The sequence below is a fragment of the Xenopus tropicalis genome, chromosome 2 (genome assembly GCF_000004195.4).
Source record: "Xenopus tropicalis strain Nigerian chromosome 2, UCB_Xtro_10.0, whole genome shotgun sequence".
NCBI classification, from domain to species: domain Eukaryota; kingdom Metazoa; phylum Chordata; class Amphibia; order Anura; family Pipidae; genus Xenopus; species Xenopus tropicalis.
This window is the reverse complement of record NC_030678.2, coordinates 119618503-119642042: the sequence shown is the minus strand read 5'-3', so window position 1 is coordinate 119642042 and position 23540 is coordinate 119618503. Positions and strand designations below refer to the sequence as shown.

General features: G+C 36.4%; 2 protein-coding genes across 4 annotated transcripts in view; both read right to left on the bottom strand.

Moving 5' to 3' along the window:
• The window catches only part of mettl21c (methyltransferase like 21C), a 33623-nt gene extending 27177 nt beyond the window's left edge, over window positions 1-6446 (bottom strand). Inside the window, exons 1-2 of one of the 2 annotated variants that reach the window (XM_031897046.1) lie at window positions 6352-6446; window positions 6194-6277 (exon numbers count right to left, since the gene is read on the bottom strand). In XM_031897046.1, the coding sequence (XP_031752906.1) occupies window positions 6194-6277; window positions 6352-6356 (89 nt within the window). In that variant the 5' untranslated portion in view covers window positions 6357-6446. The other variant, XM_031897045.1, reaches the window with a different exon arrangement.
• A 3643-nt stretch (window positions 6447-10089) lies between these two features.
• mettl21ep lies at window positions 10090-22474 on the bottom strand. 2 transcript variants are annotated; one of them, XM_004911985.4, is made up of 6 exons: window positions 22301-22474; window positions 19843-19879; window positions 17828-17911; window positions 16569-16729; window positions 13859-13976; window positions 10090-11269 (listed from the first exon to the last, which is right to left on the bottom strand). In XM_004911985.4, exons 3-6 carry the CDS (start codon window positions 17892-17894, stop codon window positions 10857-10859), a joined length of 759 nt encoding a protein of 252 aa, XP_004912042.1. In that variant the 5' UTR covers window positions 17895-17911; window positions 19843-19879; window positions 22301-22474; the 3' UTR covers window positions 10090-10856. The 2 variants fall into 2 exon arrangements, with proteins under 2 accessions (XP_004912042.1, XP_002933058.1); XM_002933012.5 differs by lacking the exon at window positions 19843-19879 and having other exon boundaries at window positions 22301-22473.
• Window positions 22475-23540: the final 1066 nt, after the last annotated feature.

Sequence of the window (23540 nt, the reverse complement as noted above, 5' to 3'; positions counted from 1 at the left end):
GATCTATCTTTACATCAATTGCTACAACATACAGTATGGCTGGGCTTGCAGATTCAGGCTTCTCCATATTTAAATGGGATGTCCAATATACAATATAGAAATGTTCCGATATACAAACATTTTCAAGGGTTTGTAAATGTAGTTGCTTTAAATGAAGTATCGGTCTGGATGTTTATATTCTGTGCACTACTGGTTCTGACTCCTGGAACAGTGTAGCAGAAGCCAGCTGCTAAATGAGACCTGACCTCTGTCAAAGCAGAAAAGAAAAAAAAAAGAAAAAAATTCTGCTTTAACTAGTTAATCCATTTCAAAATGAAAAATGTTTAATAATTATTTTATAATTATTTATAATATTATAAAATTAAATATTTATAATTATTGTTAGGCAAAAAACAGATTTCAGATGGAGATGGACGTTTATTTTTGACTTTGGCATCAACTTTCCAAAGATTTCAAAATCTGATTTTATCTAATGACCTGTTATGAAATTATGAATATTGCCAAAGGTCATCTGGTTGGATGCAGGAGTATTACTATTACAAAGATACAGCAGCCAGTTAAGCTTCTCATTATCTAGGCCATATCCTCCATGCTGATATGCCAAATATGTTATTGTTTCATGGTGTTACCTTGCCAGCATTATAACTTGTTTCACTCATATGCAAAAAAACAATAATATGGGAAAATAATATTTATACAAGGAATATTTTGGCTATTGGTGTCATTACAATCAAGCCAATACACAGCAAAATTACATGTGACATTTTGACGAGAACAAGGAGTTAAACAGTTTTGCAGTCAAACAAGGAGAAATGTCACATTTGCTGATCTTTAATCGATGTATCAGCATGTATCACATTTGCTTCTATCACAACGCAGGCACTGGTTCTTATAAACTTGGCAATTTATTAAAACACAATGTTTAGATTAAAGGGCCAGTATACCTTCAATTAAAGGGGCCACTATATCTTCAATTTAAGAAGGATTTAATTGTACTCTTATGCCACTGTCCATTACAAACAGAAACCAATCTCTACAACTTGCATTGAATTGTGAAATCCAGGGCAAAACCATGGCAGGGGCAGTGTTAACTGACAGGCCCTCAACCCTTAGCCCTATCTATCCCCTTTATTAAATAACACAATAGACCACCAGCACATTGGCCCGGGTCTAACCCCTGCCACAACACAACCTGTGTACACCCTCTCACTTGTTACCCCCCTAGGGGAACCCCTTCTGCTACTGCAACTAGTACTGACTTCCAAGTTCATTCTGATATTCATTCTGAAAACTAATCAATGTTGAAAGTCACACATATTTCCGAACCTTCTGTCTAGCTGCTGTTTCTACAGGCTGCTAAGGATGATATGCATTGACCGTAGAAGTCAATCCCAACAAATATCAGAGCTATGCATTACTCACTGTTCTGGAAAGTGTAATAAAAGGCCATGTGTCAGAGGATTAAGCTTCATTGTTTGATAAGAATAGATTTATGTTATAATTGGCTTCTAATGTTATCATTCATATATCTTATCCAGCACAACTGTCTGTGCCTTTGTATGGAGCAGTTTGGGCATTCAGTAGTCATGATCTGATATTTTGTTCTGCATAGCCCAAATTTGATACCGAATGGCATTAAAAGCTCAGTTTCCATATGCTTTGCACTGTTTAGTGCAGCTGCTGCAGTCAGTGTATATTGGATGACTGATGAAGGTACATTGTAATAATACAAGACAAACAAATGGTGGAGTATTACAAAGGACAGTGTCAATTCTTAAGGTTTATAGCTGTGGTAAATGATAACCATTTATGACAGCTAAAATCATCAACCAGCTGGAAGTATATTTTTAGATCTTATAATGTATGGTAAAATATGGATATATTTATCTAGTTCATTCATAGTGGGTCTCCTTACTTTTCCTCCTCATTCAACTAGCTTGCTTATCCTTTTGCACATACAGACAGTTTTAAGAACCTACTGGTATATATGCTTTCATAACTTTTGTCTGTTTGTGCAGCCAACACAAAGCTATTTTTTCACTTGTCCCACTGCGTGGTGTGGTAGAAGTGAGAAGGAACAAAATGCACATTTCACTTAGAACTGTTGGCAATTGGCAAAGTTAGTATGACTATGTACCATGTAGGTATGAAACGCATAAGGCCACAATCTGTGGGGTTGGTATGTATTTGTATAAATTGCTCCTTAGCACTGCTGTCTATTCTATAGATTGAGCCTACATAATCATACTCTGCACTTCCAATTAAAACTACACAAAAGTCTTCATTGAAGCATGATTAAAAAAATACATACTAAATGATAATAATTTAAATACTAGAATTTTATGTGAGAATACATAAACACTGCCCACTGTCATTTATGCCAAAGCAAAAGCAAGTTCACTAATAAATGTGTAGACCATGAATTATTCTGAGGATATTTCTCTTTCTCAGAATAAAAAACAGTACAGAATCAGATCAAACTACCTTAACAGCATTCCTAAATACATATGCATATACATGACACACATGACACACATGACACATGACATTTCCTCTTGCCTTAAACATATCAAAAGAAGCTATTGTGGGAAGAAAAACTGTTACAACGTCTGTACTAAGAACCACTCTAAGGTGCAGTGCCCATGTATTATTCCACATTTTGTTGTGTTTCAACCTGGAATTGAAATGGAATTATTTATACATAATAGTATGTAATGTTGAAGTAAAAAAAAGTGGCACCTATTAAAAAAACTATTTACTGATAAAAACAGAAATACTTTGATTATATAAGTATTTACCCCTTTGCAGTGAAACTCCTAAATAAACTCTAGGGCAGTGATTCCCAACAAGTGGCTTGCAAGCAACATGTTGTCCTCCACTCCCTTTGATGTTGCTCCCAGTGGCCTCAAAGTAGGTGCCATTTTTTACATTTCTGGCAAGTTTTGGAAGCACAGAAATGCAGTTTTACTCCAAGCAGAGCCTCCTGCAGGTCAGCAGTCCACAATGAGCAACCAAATATCCAATCAGAGCCCTTATTTGGCATCCACAAAGAACTTTTTTCATGTTTGTGTGGCTCAATAATACTTTTTACATCTGAGAGTGGCTCACAAGTAACAAAGGTTGGGGATTCCTGTTCTAGGGCAACCAATTGCACAAAATCCTTAAATGGTCCTAGATTTTCTTAGAGAACACAACTAAACAAACAGCATCATGAAAACCATGGGGATATTAAAACAAGATCAGGACAATGTTCTGGTGCAGCACCAATCAGGACCAGGTTATAAAATCCCCTGGAGAACAATTAAATCTTATATTAAAAGTGAAGAATGTAAAGAATATAAAACAATCTGCCTGGATAAAGCTGACCACCAAAGCTTAGTGACTGGGTAAGGATGACCCTATACAGAGTAGCAACCAAGAAAACTGAAACTAAGAATGTAGAGATCCACTGCTGAGATGGGACAAACTATCCATGGGAATACTATAACTTGATCAGTTCACAAAGGGGAGTTCTATTTAAGACTGGTTAGAAGAAATCCATTGTTAAAATAAAAAGCCATATCAAAGCCCATGGAGCATAGTGGTGGTAGCATAATGCTGTGTGGATTCTTTCTTATTGTCTCGGACTGGGAAACTGGTCAGAGGACCGAAGACAAGTTGGATAGAGTTAAACTAGGATCTGCCCATTTGATAATTCTGTTTCTAATATGTATGTATAGGTTTACTCATTTGTCAGCTTTTTCAGGATGCATTTTTCTCTAGAGGAGTTATTGGGGGGGTAAATTCATAATTTGTGGCAAGACTTAAAAACCACTGTTCAGCAACAGTCTCCATCTAAACTAGGGAAACACCAGTTGCCACCTGGATGTTATTTTACCAGCCTGGCCAGTAAAAATGATGCCATTGTGGTTAAGAGGGAAAAATAGGATTAGCAACTCTTCTATCATTTCTATTAAAACAAGTGGAATCAGTCATAGGAAGGCTGTATTTGTTTTCAAAAATAGTGTCAGTATTTGTGATAGGTGATATCAATATGCACAGGGGAATGCATTTAAGATGACAGTGTGTGTGTGTTTCACATTGATCTGCATCTCAGGAAAGGGAAAACACACTCAAAAATGTTTGTGTCATAGACACCTAAATCTCTCAGTACATCCATGGGAGCACTGACCTACCATTTGCTTTGGTTGTTCAAGTTGTATTTTATAATTTTTTATCAAGAAAATCAAAGACAAGACAATCATTTGCTTTATTTCAGTTTTATTTTTAAACTTGAAGTTAATGGAATGCATTTAAAAGCCAAAATAGATTAACTTTAAACTACTGATAAGCTATGCCTAGTCCTGATGTTCTGAGAGAGGGGACTTAAAATACATTATTAGGTTCATCCTACACATGCTCCCTCATAAAAATCCTGCCCTCTGGCCACATCTGCACTGGGAACTGGATGGGACATTTTAAGAGCTCCCACCTGTCCAGTCCCCAGTGCAGCCAATCAATAAGGCAGTTGGTGCGAGCATGCAGAGAGGGAATGCAAGGGGGTTGGGAGATGCAAGTGTAGGGGGAGCAAGCGTGCAGGGGTATGAGCCTGTGGGGGGCAGGTCAGAGGGGGTGAGTGGCTTTGGAGCTCCAGCCCTGGCAATAGCTTAGGGAGAATGAGTGAAGGCCTATAAAATAGGGCCAGCTTTAGGTGGGCTGACTACAGAACAGAGTTTGGTCGTTTGCCATTAGCTTTCTATTGCCACATCAAAGAGCTATAGCTCACACAAAAAAATGAAAGTATGGAAAAGGATTGTGGGGTACAGAGCAACACAAACACAGCAAATTCATGAACAAGAAAACAGGCAAGTGACTTATTGAGGAAACAGGCATAGGTCAAATCTGAACACAAGAATAGAGAACTTAGGAGCTTTATCAAGAACTATTAACATTAATCACCACTACAGCAACATATCCATTCAACCCCTGTTAGCTCATGAAATATTATGTATTTATGTCACTTTGCTTTCTGTCACTGTATGTGATTTATTTCAAGCACCATAATCAAAAGGCAAAATGTTTTGTCTCCTAAAGATATGCACAGGATCAGCACACTACTTCTACTGTTTGTTCCCCCCTTTATCCAGTCCCTCCATTGTTGCTGGGGGTCCAGGATAGTGTCATGTATATCCTTATGTGTGGTAGTCAACAACATCTGCTAAAGCACTTCCACTGCCAGTGTTTACAAGGAACGACCATGATTTTTTAAGTATGAATTGCAGACACAAAACTCTCAGAAACCCACCTCTCCAACTAGCAATGACTTTACCAGAAAGGTTTCAGTGCAATGTGTTAAAACTGAAAAATCCTTACCCTGTGCATGGATTAGGGTTACCACCCGGCCAGTGTTGACTAGCGCAACCAGCAAATCATCAGCTAGGGCTGGAATTACAAATTTATTTGGCAATATAATTGCTAATTACCCTTTATAAAGCCAGACCTGCCTAGACTCTGCCAATTTCCCTGCCCACTCTGCCCATTTCCCGACCCACTCCACCAATTTTCCATACCATGTGTTGTTCAAGCTTGCTCCCCCAACCCAAAGGCGTGTATAATAGTAAAACAAGGTGGAAATCCTAGTATGGATGTGTGGGTCCTATTTGTCACTTTAAGAAATGGTGTCCCTATTCAACATGCTACATCATGTGAGATACAGTCTGTATTATTTCTATAAAGCTTTTATATGTGTGCAAACTCGACTAATAAATGTACATCCTTTTATGAAAAAAAAGCCAGTGTAACTATTGTTTTTATCTTATATATGGGATTTCTATGTGCCACTAAGAACAGTTTAGGTAATAAATTTGGAGATAATGTGTATAGATGATCAGACTTGAAGCTTTTAAAGTTCTTGTGTGTATGATACATGCCCTTTAATTTCTAACCAAAAAAAAAAAATCTGGTATGAGAGGAAAATGTCATTAACAAGTAAATATTTGTTTATGAACACACGTTGCTTTTATCATGCCATTGTTGCCACCTTAGGTGTGGACAGACAGTCTTGTGTTATTAAATATAAATAGAAAGGTTATCTTTAGTAGTAGCTCAGACAAAACAAACACGTCCAAGTCTTATGAGTATAACCAGAGAGTAGTATGCATAACACGCAAGCATTCAAAGCAAAAATGAAGAGCCGGTAAGTGGGTAAACTTACGATAGATGAGCTTCTAGAAGACCTGTCGTTTCATGAAACCAAACAATGTGGAAGCAAGTCAAGACCTTCTCATTGCTGGTTATCCTATAGAGGGGACAACTGTTATATGCTATAGTGTTTCCTTTCATCGTATGACAACAGTATTTATCTAAATGCACCTCATAAAAGTGTTGGAGTCCTCATGTTATGTGTGGGGTCAATAACCTTTGCCGCCAGCATAAAAATGTCTTGTTTGTGTGTCAGTCACATCACTGCTGAACTGATGTAATTGGAACTGCTGTGTATAAACTGTTAAACCCTCTCTCTTCCAGAGCAATATTGCAGCCTCAGTTTGGAATGGAATTTCACAGGGGTATTTACTCTGCATTACAGCTTGAGTGATTTATAAACAGTTTGCTTATTTGCTCTTTGCAGGCATTCTACTGGGGAAATAGCTTCTAAATAAAGACTTGCTTTTATGGTTACAATAGCAATACTCTCAAACTTGCATTACAGGCTTAATTGCAGTTATTTTATTATTGAAATATTTTTCTGCATGGCTGGATTTAAAGGGACATATGCTATTTCTGCAAAGCTCTGGATGGGAAAGTGCCACTATATCTTTATTTATATATATTATTTGTTGGCTAGAAATATTAGTCAGTAACTGGATAATTATTTTCTGCTATTTTCATTTACCCTAGTTCTGACTTGGCTTGCAGTTCAGTTTTTGTGTAAGTCTCAGCTGGCTTGCTATAAACCTAAATGGATTCACAGCGAATTTCCATGTTTTGCCATTGGCGGATTTTTTTGTGAAACGTGCGACAAAATTTGCCTTGGAAAAATTTATTGCGCATCAAAAATCCAAAAATCAACACCCGTGTAAAAAAAATACACACTTTTTTGTGATGAGCAACATTTCACAAATTTCCCGCTCTTTTGCAAATCTTTTGAAAAGATTTGTGAATTTTTCTGCAAAGCCAAATGGAACAGAATCGTTCATCACTAATAATGGCTATATAGTCAAAATAAAAAAATCTAAGCAGGCTGTGCTGGCTACCTCCATTATATATTGTAAAGCTGCCAGTGTCTTCAGTGCTAATGCCTACAATAAAATATTTGATATAGGACAGCAGTACTGACTGGCAATACATGTAATGTCTTTACAGTGGTGCTGGATCATTGCACTAAATCTCGCACTACAAGCAATTTTGGGGGTAAAATGATCTAGCAGACAAGTAATTTACTAATTATTTTAATTTTAAATACTAATTAACATTAATTGCATTTAAAGTTTTTATAATATTTTGACTTTTACCATGGGTTACCTGGTAGCCCAGCATTGTTTGTCCTACCCTATGTAAGGCCACATCAGTAGTGATGAGCGAATTTTTTTGCCAGGCATGGATTCGCAATCAGCTAATTATTTCGCAAAACTTCCGTGAAAATTTGTTGTGCATAAATTTTTTTAGCCGCGTGTCAAATTGGGTGCGGTCGCGTCAAAAAAAGGGCACCAAAAAAAAAAAAAGACGCGGACGACCAAAAAAGACGCAATTGACAAAAAAAATTGCACAACAAATGCGTTTCGTGAATTTTTGGCCGTTTTGCGAAATTTATAGCGAAACAGATTCGCTCATCACTACACATCAGCATGCAAGTTTGGTATTTTCATTGCAGGTTGGAATGATTGTGGAATGATGTGGAAGATTTAACATCTGGTATTTATTACTTGTTTCAGATTTGCCATGCTTTTTTCAACATGTGTTTGTTCAACACCATAGGAGGAGGAGTGGTTACTCAAAGCAAGCACATTCTGATTAACTGAAACACTGATCTGCTGTGATTTACATGTCAGTGCATAAAACGGCACAGTATACCCTCGTTTTAAACATTGGTTCAATGAACAGGGATTGTGCTGAACAGACAGAAATAAACCCCTCCCTTCCCCCAGCTACAGATGGCTATATTTTTAAATAAGAAGCCTTCCTTTCAGTGGATTGCTGGATTGTTTTTGCTCGTTGAAACCAAGAAGTAGATGTGGCTTAATTTCATTTTCAAATTTTCCCTTGTTAAAGGACAATGAAAGGTTAATGTAAATTAAAAGTAAGTCTAAAGGCACTCTTTTTAAGTACTTACTGCATATCTAAATTCCCAGATCCCTGCTTGCTTCTCTGAGATATGGCGGCAGCCTTCCTATTCTCTGAGCATGTGTGTAACTTGATCCTGTCTCCTGTTCTGAGCTACACATGCCCACCAGCCAATCAGAAGCGGATCTGGCAGAGGGGAGGGGGGGGAGGGAATGAAACACATGTGCAGTATGAAGCAAGGAGGGAAAGGAAGGGAGAATACCTTTTTAGAGATGGCTGCCTGTTCTAGAAAATGTGAAGTAAGTGTGACTGAGTAAATATTTGATTAGGTGAGCCAAAAGTGTGGCGTTTTTACTAAACAATAGGAGGACTATTGGGCAGTATGCTTTTTAAATTTTGACTTGTATTCTCCTTTAAGAGCAGCAAAATAACAATAACCACTTGTGTGGCATGTTTCCCAAAAACAGGTGGTGCCTTTAATGGCTGTGGTTCATCATACATTATTAACATGCTCCTGGAATGATTCTGCTAACAATGCACCTTCTTTTTAGTGCTCTTACTACTCACCATTTAATTCAGTGGTTTTCATAATGTTTTAGTTTAGAGCCCCTCTATACTCATAACAAGACAAGATAAAACATTTTTGTACCAGCCATAGGTTCAATATTATCTAGTACAGTAAATTCATGTTTACTCCATATCTAACTGACATCAAATATGGGCTTCCAAGTGTATCTAGGAGAGAAATAGTAAATTTCCACAATTTCAGGAAAATTGGCCTTTTGCTGAAATTGGCCCATTTGCGCCTTTGCAGCCATTATTCTGTGCCTCTATTCCACAGTATGGAAAAGACTGCTTTACTGTACTGTATAGCATACTAGAGTCACAAACTACTCAGTGTTTCCCGATTTGCATCTACTCAGCTCTACAGATAAGGTGGGAAAAGCTGCTATGACAGGGTTATAACCCTTAACCTTACAAGATATGATTTTTCTGCTTGAAGGACAAGGAAATTACGTGACTTGCTAAGGTCATATGGTGCAGACACAGAAATTCTACCCTTTCCTATGACTTTCCTGACTCAAGTTCTAGTAACTTAACCACTGAGTCCACTGACTCCCAAAAAGTCTTAAGAATGCTGCTAAAAAAACTCCTGGTAACTTTCCAGATCAACATGAACACCACAAGAAACAGCAGCTGCAACAGTTTATCCAATTTTTACAGACTAAACACCATGCTTCATAGTCATTAATCTCTCTTGAAATATTAAATTCTGTTTATGAAGGCAATGATATTACCTGGAGCTACAATATGGTCCACAGGACAGCAGTAAAAAACCTACTTGGATAATGCCATATTTAGTAAGATGATAATCCATGAGGTATATTCTTATTGATCTGAATTTGTCCAGTTCTTCCACAAATAATTATTTTGATGCAAACAATTTTTTTTTAGATATAATTCAGTTTAGTCAACACCTGGACCAGCCCATTAGTCTCAGAGAAAAGCTCACCAGATTATCACAGCTTAGTGCATTTTCCCATTGGCTTGGCAGTAGCATCACTGAGATTTTAAGCGAAGGGATAGAGTGTAACCCAGTTAGCAGCGATTTTCATGCCTAGCTGAAAGTGATGTGTGTTAGCAGTTACACAGAGGAATGTGTCAGTTTCTAATATTTCAGCACTAAACTCTTTCTTTCTCTTTCAGAGAGAATTGCTTAGGGATTGTAAAAATACATTGGGGTAATGATATAAAATAGGCAAAGGGTTGCCATAGACCTTGTTATCTAATAACCAGCTTATTTTATGAACTTATTTATCAAAAGTTGCATTTGTTTTTCTTTTTTAATGTGAATAAACTCCAAATGGCATAAAACTCAAATATTTGCCCATTTTTTTTTAAAAAAAACTCTGAACCTAAAAAATGCAATCGAATAAAACCATAAGAAAAAAATCAAATACCTTGAATTTGTATTTTGTATTAAGTTTTTCACTTAATAATTAATATGTGTATAAATCCATTGTTTAAATTCATAATTTCTAGTGCAAAAAAATTTGAGTCTGGTAAAAATTACAATATGAAAGTTGATAAATTAGCTCCTTAGACGGCCATTTATCAACGTTCTCATTTTCATGGTTTTAGAGGTTTTTTAAAGCACAACAAACTAAAACCATGAACGTCTAGTCATTTATAAAAAGAGTTTATCCATGATAAACCTCTAAAACCATGAAGCAATGAAAGATCTTCCACTTGTGGAGGTCTTCTGCCACCGACTTCTACATGATCTTGACAGCTTTTAGATGGGTATTTTTTCTTTGTATTTTGTTGTGTTTTTGTCTCATAATAAATGGCGAAAAAAATGTTTGTTTTTTTCCACGTCAAAATTGTATTTTGGCACAAAAAAATATGAATTGTAAAAAAACATTAAACATTAGTAAATGCCCCCTTTAGTGTATGTTATAACCAATATATAAGCAAAAATAAAATAAATGCAAACAGAAATATATTCCAGAGAAACCACCTCCAGTTCACAAATATTTTATAATATTTTTTACATATTTGACAATACTTAAATATATAACTAAAAAACACTGTACTTAGACTATTTTCCTGAAGCATCTGACAGCTCTGTACAGTTTTATGTCCAGACTAGGAAAATCATAGATAACATCCATGTCAAACAATTTCTGAAACTTAGCCAGAAATTCATTGGCCTGGCTTGTGCTTTGTTCTCTAAATCTCATGACCCAGAGGATGGTGGTGTTATCCTGGCACAAATGATCAAATGTTGCTAGAAGCTCTTCCAAATAAGGGTGATGGTAAACAACATCAGCAGCAAGGATATAATCAAATGTTATGGACGATTTAGGAAATATTTTATCCAAGTCCAGTCCCCAGTTCAGCTCTTTAACTTGAGGTGCATGTTTACATTTTTGTTTTGTGTTCCGAGTAACATTGTACTGAAGGTTTCCAACAAGCTCCTTCAGATCTGTTGCAGTTACGTGTGCTCCTAAATGGAGAGATCAAAGAGGTACTAATTAACTGGAACTGTATAACGCTGTTTAATTATGAGATACAATGACCATATCACTTTATTTTCATATGTCTATGAAGTTTCTCATTCGTCCAGGTCATGGTATATCTATAGTAAAATGGCAAATCAACTGGACTAGTATTTTCTTCCTTCAAGATGTATCGCTAGTCATTAGACTGGCTTTCTCAATTTTATTCTGAATTGAGAAAGCCATTTTCATACAGGTTTTTTTAATATAATATGTTAGGAAGCTTAATTGGAAAACATCCAAATGGAGCAGGTTTAGGGGGAACTAAACTCTCATAAAAACTGACTCTGTCATGCTCTATAGCTCTCCATTGTAGTCTTCCCAAACTTAATTACAAATACAAGCGCATTCTTTGCTGAGAAGCTTTTTTACTGGTGCTATGTCAGTCATCTCACAGTTATAATTATATTACTTTGTTTATTATAGTGATATTATTTCAGCATTTTTCTTGCCAACATAACACTGCAATAAATGTCAGAAGTGCTGCTATAGTGCTGTTTAGATAGATGATAGATAGCTACCAAGTATAAGCAGAGATGTTGGAACCCCCTGTGGATTGAATCTGCTTGAATCAGCTGGGTTACTGGCTGTGGAGGGGAAGTTTAATTCTGTGGTGTTGCTTTTAAAGGGGATGTAAACCCAAAAAATTTTGGGCTAATGGAAGAAATGTTTAATTCTGAACAACTTTTCAATATACAGTTTTTTATAAATGTTGTAAATATAACTACTATTGAAAGCAATATGTCTTTCCTTTTCTGCACTGCTGGTCAGGGCCAGAGCTAGGGTAGGAAGAAGAGGCATATGCCCAGGGTGCAAAGGTGGGGGACGCTAAGTACATATATCTTCTGAAAGCCAACCCCAAGTCTAGACGCTTATCCCCCCACTGTCACCTAGTAACATACCTCACCCCCCACACATATCACTGCATGTATGTGCTCATTTGCACATTGTTCTTTTAAAATGTAAGAGAAGCTGACTAACAGATTCATGAAGAAGCCTACGAGGCTGGCAACATTGTGTTAAAACCAACAATGCAAAAGGCACTGATAGAGCTTTCAACTGCAATTATATTAACAAATAAACTTAAAAGCATTGAAAATTTGTAATGAATGTATAGAAAGGTTGTTCAGAATTTGTTTCAAAAAATGTTTTCTTCCATCTCCAATCATGCTTTTACCGAGGCACAATTTGGTTAGAACCATAGTGCCATGGAAGGGTTATTTCCTCTTTAACTGATTTATCTGGCATATTAACCAAAATACCTACATACAGTCTGTGGTTGCCTGAAATGCAAATATGTATTTTGTGAGGCAAGTGACTGAAAAAGGAACATGCTAATAGCAATTAATAGGACCTTGCAGATAATTGGGCCAGCTTGTCTCATGGGATAAAATAATCATCAACATGGGTATAATATTTTAGTCTGCAATTTAAAAGCTGATAAGAAGGAGAAATTGAAAAATGTCCTACTGTGAATAGTTAGATACTCTAATAAGGCACATAAAGTATCAAAATTAGTCCAAGCAGACATTTTATCCTAACATTACATGTTATTATATTATACAAATCTTAGTACAATGCATCTGTTGCTGCACAAATGCTTTTTGAATAATGAAAAAATGTTGCACTTTTATATTGAAACCTAAGGAAACAGGGATGGATGGACAGGAACCCTATACTTTGAACTACCATTGGTTATGTTTATATGATTGACAGCTATTTTTATTTGGGAGATCACAATTTTTATTAATTATTGGTGGGACTTCTAGTTAACCAGTAAAGTAAAGGATACTTATGGAACTGAAGTAATATGTCTTTGGCCTTATGCAAAAAAAAATAGCACAATATGACCTATCCTTATATTTTTGCAAACAAAAAGGGGGAAGGGCTATATTTAAGAATAATTGGCCCCTGTAAAGCCATAAAACAGATAGGCAGACAAACTGTAATGAGGATTTGGGGTATTGGGTACTTGCTTGTCTCTGATAAGTAAACTCACACTCAGGCTAGTCTGTGGAATGACAGGACGGACCCTGTAGTTCAAAAAGGGGTACAGGTTCAGGATGTTATCCAGAATGATTGGGACCTGGGGCTTTCCAGTTAAGGGGTCATTCTGTAATTTGGATCTCCATACCTTAATTCTACTAAAAAAATATTTAACCATTAATTAAACTAAACAAGGTTGATTATTGATTGATTAAGGATTGATTATTTTATAGATGGGGTCAAATAAAATTAGAATTATTTTCTTATAATGGAGTCTATGTGAGATGGACTTCCTGTAATTCAGAACATTCTGAATAACGGGTTTCCAGATAACTTATCCCATACCTGTACCAAAAATGGAGGCTGATATACACAATGGAATCAGCTTGTAATCCAAAGTGTTGGTGACAGAAATTGCACCAAGTGAAATGAATAAAAGTGGTTAACATACAGACCATTGAAAAATCTCTGCACAAAATTACAATTCTGCTATTTTAGCCAAATGTGTGTAGTCGGCATAGTGAATGCATTTGTGTAGTCAAACCACTTACCAAGGAGGCAAGCTACAACTGATGCAAGGCCAGTTCCAGCTCCAATCTCAATAACATGTTTGTCTTCTAGGCATAACTGTTTTCCATGTCTTTCCAAATAGTAGCACAATACAAGTGCCTGCAAACAGGGAAAACAATAACCGATGAACAGATCATCTGGGACAAGTTGCCTTTTACATGACTCCTAGGCCTCTGATAACCACAAATAAAGGCATTTGATTTGGAAGTAGAATAATACCTAATAACCATTAAGTGTTTATCTGGAACATCAGATACAATATCTATTATGTTAATGAACAGGTAAACATTCAGAGTAAAGTATATTCACAAATGTTTAAACTGTTGCAGATATTCTGGGAACAACACATTGCTAGGCCCTATGCTTTTATCATTCATTTAAACAGAACATGGAAGTGTAGCTTCCCGATAAATTTTAAAGTGCTATTGGTCTATATTTTTGTCTGAATAAAGAACAAATGATTTCCTAGTGCCTAGTTGCTATAAATATAGCAACTGTGTTATACTTTTGTATTCTGCTTGCTGGAGCCCATGGTAGTTATCATATTCCTCTGCAGATATCCATCAACTGCGAAACGTGGAACCTCTGCTAGCAAATGGAAATTGCTGGAACCTTAGAGCAGTATATATTTAGTTATGTAATGGCTTAATATGATTGGTCTGGACAAATACTATTACCACTGCCACTTGTGGTAATAGGTATAGGACTTCTTATTCAGAATACATTGTGACCTGGGGTTTTCCAGATAAGGGATCTTTCTGTAGTTTGGATATTCATACCTTAAGTCTACTAAAAAAATAATCTAAACACTAAATAAACCCAGTAGGATTGGTTTGCCTCCAATAAGGATTAATTATATCTTAGTTGGGATCAAGTACAAGGTACTGTTTTATTATTACAAAAAAAAGTCATTTTTTAAAAAATGTTAATATTTGCTAAACCTTAGTTTATGTGAAATGGCCTCCCCATCATTCAGAGCTTTCTGTATAAGGGGTTTCCAGATAATGGATCCCATACATGTACTTTAAAATGGAGTGAAATTAATAGCAACATGAAATGGATGATTTCCTCATTGTATACAGTTATGGGCTGATAAATTATCCTTTGTGGACTATCTTCCAGTAAATTCATGGCAGCAAATGTGGTTCAGTTCCTGAGACTGCCTTTTCTGCAACTGATTATGTTTGTTTTTTTCCTTTGACCCTGTTTTGAAAAACCTGTGTGTATTTTCTTTGCCATGAGTGGATTTTTGCTAGAAATAAAAATCTGCCCAACTGAAACCTGGTGTTCTTAATACATATACCAGTAATGAATATTCTGTCTCCTGTAACAATATACATACAGTAATGTTACTACATTTATAATAGGATACGGTACAATATCAGCAAGTGCTACTATCTATTAATAGCAAAAGTGATACCAACAGTGTGGAGAAGGAACTGATGATTAAAACTACACAAAGATTAATTAGTAAATTATAATATAAAATAAATAAAAGTGAATGTTGGTATGTGTTTTCTTAATAATAGGCAGAATGTATTTTCATTACTCACTTTAGTGCAGGGAAGGGTGCAAAGTACTGTGTTTTTCACTTTTTGTGCCTTGCCCTTTCTGCAGGTTTCTTTGTGTTTTGTAGGAGATTCTCTATATGCACAGCTTTGACACTCACCATTACTTAAATAAGCAGTTCAGTCCCCCTTGTGGATTTTTTATGTAAAATGCTTGGCCAGATTTCCTACTGTAGTTTAGCTGTGATCTAAAATGTCACAAATGCTACATATCTGGTATATTGTTGCCAGTGTACTGGTTATATAACAATTATGCAATTTCCTCCTGTTCTAGTATTCTTAAAGGGGACCTGTCACTCTAAAAAATAATTCCAAATCTTAATCTATTAATCTGTTAGTCGGGCAAAATGAACATTACTTTCACTAAATAAATAAATAATTTTCTTTCTAATGGAATCCACAATCACAGCAAACAGGGGGCAGCCATTTTGTATAAGATGCTATCAAGACAATATTGTTTATGTTCTAGAACAGAGGATCTGATGCCCATGCCCATATGAAGGCTACACAGTTAAAGACAGTAAGGAGAGAGGGGGCATTGTACAAGGGCAGTGACACCAAGGAATTGCAGAAATGAAAGTGATTTCTGTGCCTGAGGCATAGAGGAGGGGCAGGAAATATACGATTAACAGCTGAGATTTTTATAATCCATTTATAACATGTATGGATGTTTTAATAAAGAAAAGAATTTGGGTTCCATGTTCAATTTGAAAAGCACTTTTATTATACCTCACCAAGCCTACTATACGTTTTATTGCTGACAATGTCACCACAAATGTATTGAACTAAAGCATTTAGGATATGTTGTACTTTAAAAGCACAAATGTCTATTAAGTACATAAGTGTGTATAATGTGCGACTTAAGTATACTTGGTATATCTCCATGCAAATGGTTTACACAGTACTTTTACAGTATATAGGTAAAGACACTAAAGCTCATGGGTTAAAAAAGTAGAAGGTGTTGAAAGTGTTATTTGTTCCTATAAAGAGGCCAGCACACAACATATAATGTATAAGATGGAATAAATAAAACTGACTGTAATACATGTACCAAGCATTCTAACACTTGTATTTAAATATGCAGAGCATTAAAAGAATACATTACGTAATGGTATGAACATACAGAAGGCCACACTGTAGCTCCATAGAGGTCTGTGGATTCAACAATCTTTATTTCTTCGTCAACAAACGTAAAGCTTTCCCAGGCCACACTCTTTAGACTTGCAGGAACAAAGCGCCTCCCCAGGATAGATGATACTATTAGCTCCTCTTTGGTCCTCTTTTCTGCAAATACACGAAATAAGCGGTATGGCAACTAGATGCTATTTTATGTAACACATATATGTGTTTATTAGTTATTCATGTGTTTTTCTAATTTTGTGGTTAACTGCATTGGAGTTTATTTATTAGCAATGAAGTAGTTACAAAGTGCACAGTTGCAAGACCAATTGAATAATAATATTATGTAATGCACAGCTACTATTGCTGTGGCTTACCTTTGCATAGGTTTAACAAATAGTGTACTAACTGCTGGGCCTTGCAAGTACAACCTACCCTAACTGGGGCACTTTTACTGCCCCATAGATTTGCCACATTATTGCCACCTATACGCTATAACAATATATTTATTCTGCACAAAGAGCCCTAGAAGCTCCCTCCCTTTGTTTAAGATTGCAGCTGCCATTTTAGCTTGGTCTTTCTAGCTTCCTTCTGGAGCTCTAGCCTTTGGTAGCTCAGATTACACATTTGTAAGGGAGCGGGGAGTGAGTTTTATGAATTCTTATGGGAGGGGGGAGCTGTGCAGACTCTGGCCCCGGAATGAAGGATTTTCCTGAGAGAGGAAGTCTGATACTGAAGAACATTTTTACAAAAAAAGAGACAAGAAATCATGTGTTTGTTTTGATGGAGGACAGTGCAGTGTTTCTGTAAGTGCTTATGGCTGTATTTACATAGACCTTTCTGATAAAGCTTACTTAGTTTTTATCTTTCCTTCTCCTTTAACACTACTCTGAGTCTTCATAGGGTGCCACATGGCAGTTTGGGATTTTTAAGGTCTCAGTATTACCTACCAGGTATCACCTCCATACAAGAGTATGTTTACTGAAAAAATAAATATATTACATCCTAAATATATTAAATGTGTTCTGCTTTTATGTCCAACAGGTGAATGTTTAGTATAAGTAATTAAAAGGTATTGCAAAAATGATTGTTTCTGTTTTGCATGATCAGAATAGGTTCTTTCTCCTATACCAGACTGGAGCACAAATCTGCAAACTGGAAAAAATGTTCAAAAAGCTGTAATACTGTTTTTCGTGTAAAACAATGAAACAACACAATGCAGTTATTGTAATTTAAAAGCATTGGTGTGTTTAAAAATCCTACCATTCTCTTCTGCCGTTTGTGATACAGGTATATGTGAAGTATCTTCCAAATTCTCTATGGTTTTCATTTTAAACCAGTAGTTCCCTGTAAGAAAAAAACATCCATCACTTCTGGCTTTGAAAATGATAGTTAGAGGCTTCCAAGGAAGCTTCAACTGCAAATGCACACAAAATGCCCTACAGGGTATACATTTGGCTATAGGAATTGATTTCCCTGTGGGTCACTGTATGAATTCTTTAAGAGACATAACAACCATTAGTATATACTGTACATTAAGGCTGGATTATTATTGCCTTATACTTGCACCCATTCACATCACAACCACATCACAAGTTTAAGTGGAAGTTAATCCCATAATTTTTTTCTATTTCACACAACTTTAAGGGGAAGTTAATCCCATCATTGTTTTCTACTTCACCCAGTTTAAAGTGAAACTTCAAGAGCAAGGAAAGGCTACTACTATAGCCCTTAAAATAGTGTAGAGCCCCCTTGCCTTATAGCAAATCGGCAACTTTATTTTTTGAAATAATGGTCACTTCTCCTAAAAATTGGCTTCTAAGCTGTATTTGCAGTCTGTCACGGCCGCCATCTTGGATTCCCCCACTCGCAACCCCCCTGGCCGCGATCAAACACCCCCCCCCGCTGCTCGCTCCCTGCTCCGCTCAGCGCTTGCCTTCTCCTTCTGTGCTTCTGCCTCTGAGTGCGCGCTCACAGAGGGCAGGGTAGGGTAGGGGAGCATGTCACTGAAAACGAGCGATGCGCATGCGCATGCGCCGCCTACAGTGTCCTGGTCATAGGGTCTGAGCAGGAGCAATGCATTATGGGAATTCTCTTTACACAGCTCTGCATTTTTTCTTCCTCTTTGGCTTCAGATCTTCTGAATGGGAGAAATATGGGGAGACTTAAGGGCACTATTGAGACAACTGAAGGTATGCCTGCAGCTTGAGATTAACTCTTTACTAGCCTTTCCTTCTCCTTTAAACACATTATTGTTTTTCAAGAATGAGAGCCAGTGCTCCTAAAATGGCTGCTGGAGCAATTCCTGTTTGGGAAAAATAGGATTCATGGAAACGAACGTCCATTTAAACTAAAATTTTTCGAGTTTTAACAATACTTTCAACTCAAAAAAATGTGGTATTTTTCGATTGTAAACTTGAAATTTTGTATGGTCCAATCCTATTCAAATGTAATGTGAAATGTGTTTTAAAAGATATAGTTACACAGTTCCTCTGTGATCTGCAACTTTTTTGATGTCCTACAACATCACAGCAACTGATACAAAATAAAAAAAAAGGTGCAGTAATCCAAGTGATCTAATCTAAAAGATTTTACCCGTATATTTTATGTAGGATAAGATAAGCAAATCTGTCTTGCTTAACTTCGCTCAAAAGTTAGTAAAACCGCTGGAAAATGTTTAAGACTAAAACTGCCAAAATGCATTGAGAAAATATTCCTTGATGGTGAAATGCTGAATTTTACCACAAATCCATACAATTTCACTCATCACTATTTATAACTATACGCTGTATGACCGTGTCTGTGGCCCACAGGAGATATATTTTGTTTAACACTGTTATCTTTGTTTCTACTTCAGGTACGTATAAGATTCTATTCATTATCTGAGTACATTTTGGTTAAATGAATAAGACGGTGTATGTAAAACTGCAGATTTTGGTGAGGTGTGTCTTGTTAGTAAGGAGGAACTATCATGAAACATAATAAAGCATCCAAACGTTGTCATACTCAGACTTGGTAAGGAAAGCATTTGTTTTCAAGAACAAATAAGAGACAACCCCACCCCTTCTACATCAGATCAATGGTCATTATCCAAAAAGTACCTTAAAATGCTCTGTAACATTCTTAAATAACGTGCAATAAATCTGAATCTATTTATATATATAGAGATAGAGATAACCCCAATAATGTGTGTGTGGTTACAAAGCCTATACAGAAAATTATAAGCTTAAAAACCAGGTCATCAGCAGCCCCCTAGCAGCTCAGGTTTAATTTCTTACCCAAGTACAGATGGCTCTGTCATAAGCACAGGCGGATCTGTCACAAAGATTAAAACACTAATGAACAACTCTTCATTCCAAGAATAAATATAATTCTCATATACAATATTTTCAGAGTATAATTTTGCACAAAACAATTAGACATTTATTTTTTACATATCATCATATCATTTTACCTTATGATATCATATATCATAAGGTAAAATTGTCTACTATATATAATGTAAATGTGCTGTATAGTTTTTATAGTAGTATTTATTTTATGCAATGTTATACAAGATACAGCTTGGGCATATGCTGTAAATGACTTACCCAAGGTCACTCTGATCTGACAGTGGAGGCAAGAAGGAATGCTGTAATGTAGAAGCAGCACCAAAAGTCTGGACATTATTTTTAAAAAAAATACAGCACTTAAGTATTTAGATTTTTATGGCTTCCTTTGCTCAAAAAAGAGCACCAAAAAACAAAATCAAATGGTTGGTCATTTCAACTTTCAGGCAGATAGATTTATTTATGCTGAATAGGGATCAGTTTATTTTACAAGGAAAGGTTTGGAAGACTGTCTTCCACCAGAGTAAATGATAGTAAGGTTGATGAGACAATTTGGAATTATGGCTATCACCTCCATTGTGGTTGGCGATATTTTCTGTAGCACCTTGTAAGTGAACAGTATGTAAGGGAAGATATATGCTTGTAGACATTTACAGTCTGCTTCTTTTTGACAGGACCAAGCACATAAATTTGTGACATAGCAAAAGGTTGTGGAAATCTTAAAGTCAATGGACGCCAACTTTTTTTTACTATGCGGCTTTTTATTTTCACCCATTGGAGTCTATGGCCATTTTTCCTGGTGAAACCAGGGCCCATAACATTTTCCAAGCAGTGTCACTATTTTTAATAGGGCCCACATCAGGATACTGAGGGCAGTGTTACCCTAGCAGGTAATACAATCTATAGGTTAATATTTGTGTTAAGATGGTAGCATGTACAGTATGAAGGTTTAGGAGAGAAGCTTGAGGAAGCAGGAGGTTATATCAAGATGAAAATGTAGTGCACCATAAAGTCAGTTTACAGCATTTCCTTATTGATTATTTAGTGCAAGTTTCTGAAGTTTATTAACATTATTACATGACTACTGAATCTTACAGACCACATGATCAACAGGTCTATGGCCTACACAACCCAACATGTTTGAACTCAAGTGCCCTTTAACCCCCACTAGTCAAGCACAACATGTTCAGGTGCCACTTTATTACTGATCAAGATCAAAATAAAAAGGATATATGACACATTCAGTGGCTTACTTATACCAATAGGGGAAGTCCCCTCTGTATCTCCCTTCTCTGCTAACTGGCCTGGTATATCTCATGTTTCCATTCCCTATCTGAATTAAGAGTTACAATAATACTGAATGTTGGCACAATAGTGATGCTACATTTTTATTATAATTTTCATGCACCACTACTTTATATAACTTAAATGACCTTGTATTGCTTAAAATAATGTGCTATAATTTCAAAATAGTCTGTAAGTTTAAAGGAACAGTAACATCAAAAGAATTAAAATGTATAAAAGCTATTAAAATATTATGTACTGTTGCCCTGCACTGGTAAAAGTTGTGTCTTTGCCCGAGAAACCCTTCAGTACTTCACATAAACAGTACTGAAATAGGGCTAAACGGCAGAAAACATATATGTTCTGGAAAACACCATTGTATTCTACAAAGCTTATCTGTTCTCCTTTTTTCTAGCTCAGGTGGCTGCCCCCATGGCTCCACAGCAGCTTATTAATATAAACTATAGTAGTTTTTCTAACACACAAGTTTTACCAGTGCAGGGAAACAGCACATTATATTTTAATTACTTTAAAATAAAGTAAAACTTGTTTTTTTTAAGTTTACCGATCCTTTAAAATAGGATCATCCTGTATATAGTGAGTAAAGGATATCTATATATAATGTATATTACTGGCTTTTTGTACACATTCCCATAAATTTGCAAAGTGATATTTAAAAGAATAATGACAAGTTAAAAATTAGTGAATACGTTTTTTTAAAGCCAAGTATTAGTGAGGATAGTTCCTCCTGGATAAACCTGCAAAGATCAATTTAGATCATGCAAAGAAGTTCTATTACTGCGAGTCTTCCCTATCATGTTTTCACCATGGCAGTAAAAGAGGTCATATTTAATGTTCTCTTCTTTTAACGCTTCTCAATTAGCACACAGACACCAGCATGTCTGAAACATACAAGTCTGTAGATCTTTCCAATACCACATGAGAAGCATTTTTTTCCCAAAAGGTAAGTGTCTTTTTAACCTTAATATTCATTTCTAGTTTGCTAGTTATTCTATTCACTTGTAGAAAGAAAGACTTGATGAGTTCGGTGACATCATTAGGATAAATCTGTATATGAGCCACAAGTATAGAGTTAAATTAAATATTGAGACAATGACTTTACCTTGCCCACAATGGAAGATGTCAGCAGGCTGAAAGAATGCTCCCTACATTCCCTGGATTGCTACATTGACTGGAAATCACTTTGGTTGGTGGCCTTAGACGTTTCTTCCACAGAATGTATTTGAGTCTGTTTCACACTGGTAATGTGACTGTAAGGTTTTCCTTAGAAGGGACAGGACTTAATGAATCCCAACAGCTGCAACTGGGGCACTGAATCAGAATGTCTCATATTTCTTCTGTGCATACAGAATGCTTGAAAAAGGCTGAGTAGGGTCAGCTGAAGAGATGGACCTTGCACTGAATATAGTTTGGGAAGGTAATTTGTTATCCCACACTGTGCTTCATTATACAGGTACCTACTACAGGATGTTTGCTACTTTTGCCCTAGCGATCGGTGCCTAATAACTTAAACTAATAACATATTTCATCATACAGTGTTATGCCCTTGCAGTGGTCCTCTGGGCTATTTATAACAGAGTCATGGCCCATGCCATTATACTTCATAGTGCAACATCAACTGTCCTTTGTGTGTTATTGTTACATAGTTATATAGTAGCTGATTGCATACAAGGCAAAAAAAGATAATATGATTTGGTTCCATCAGCTTGTCACAACCTCACATCATTGGGGGTATGATGTTTTATAAACATAGCTAGATTTAGGTACTGACAAGAATTAGGTACTGGCACTCAAGGCAATGCAAGTGGGGTATTAGCCCATCATGTTTAATGAGTCAAACAAAATAACACGTTTTGGGGATATTTATAAAACATCATACCCCCAATGAAGTGAGGTTATTGCCTTTGAGCTTTAGGCGATCTGTTTTGTTTTGCTTCTAGTAGGGGAACATCACACTGCAGGCGGCTTTAGGAGGACTGGGTAGGGTTGTGGCAAGAACTTAAAATTAAATGGACAGGAAGAGACTGCTAATGAAAAAGAGCGATTTGATCACAGTGGTTCTCCATGTGTCTAAAACTTCCGAACCAAAATTTTTTAAAAAGGTACCCCACACCGCAGAAACCCCTATTATACCCATCACTGTAATGTTCCTTCAAAAAGGCTTCTCCGCAGCATACAGACAGCATTCAGGAACTACACAATGCATTGCACATTATGTCACTTTCGTCATTGACATCACGCGTGCAGGGAATTGTGGGATTTGGAGGACGCAGACTGAAGGCAGGCTGAGCACAGTCAACTACCGTTACATTTTTACAAGTCTCAAACCAGTCAGCCGGATC

Coding starts and splice junctions, on each gene's coding strand:
- mettl21ep (XM_004911985.4), bottom strand. CDS start 17,894: ATGAAAACCATAGAGAATTTGGAAGATACTTCACATATACCTGTATCA. Junction 16,730..17,827: donor ACAAACGGCAGAAGAGAATG/GTAGGATTTTTA, acceptor GTGTATTTGCAG/AAAAGAGGACCAAAGAGGAG. Junction 11,270..13,858: donor AGTTGTAGCTTGCCTCCTTG/GTAAGTGGTTTG, acceptor CTCTCCATTTAG/GAGCACACGTAACTGCAACA.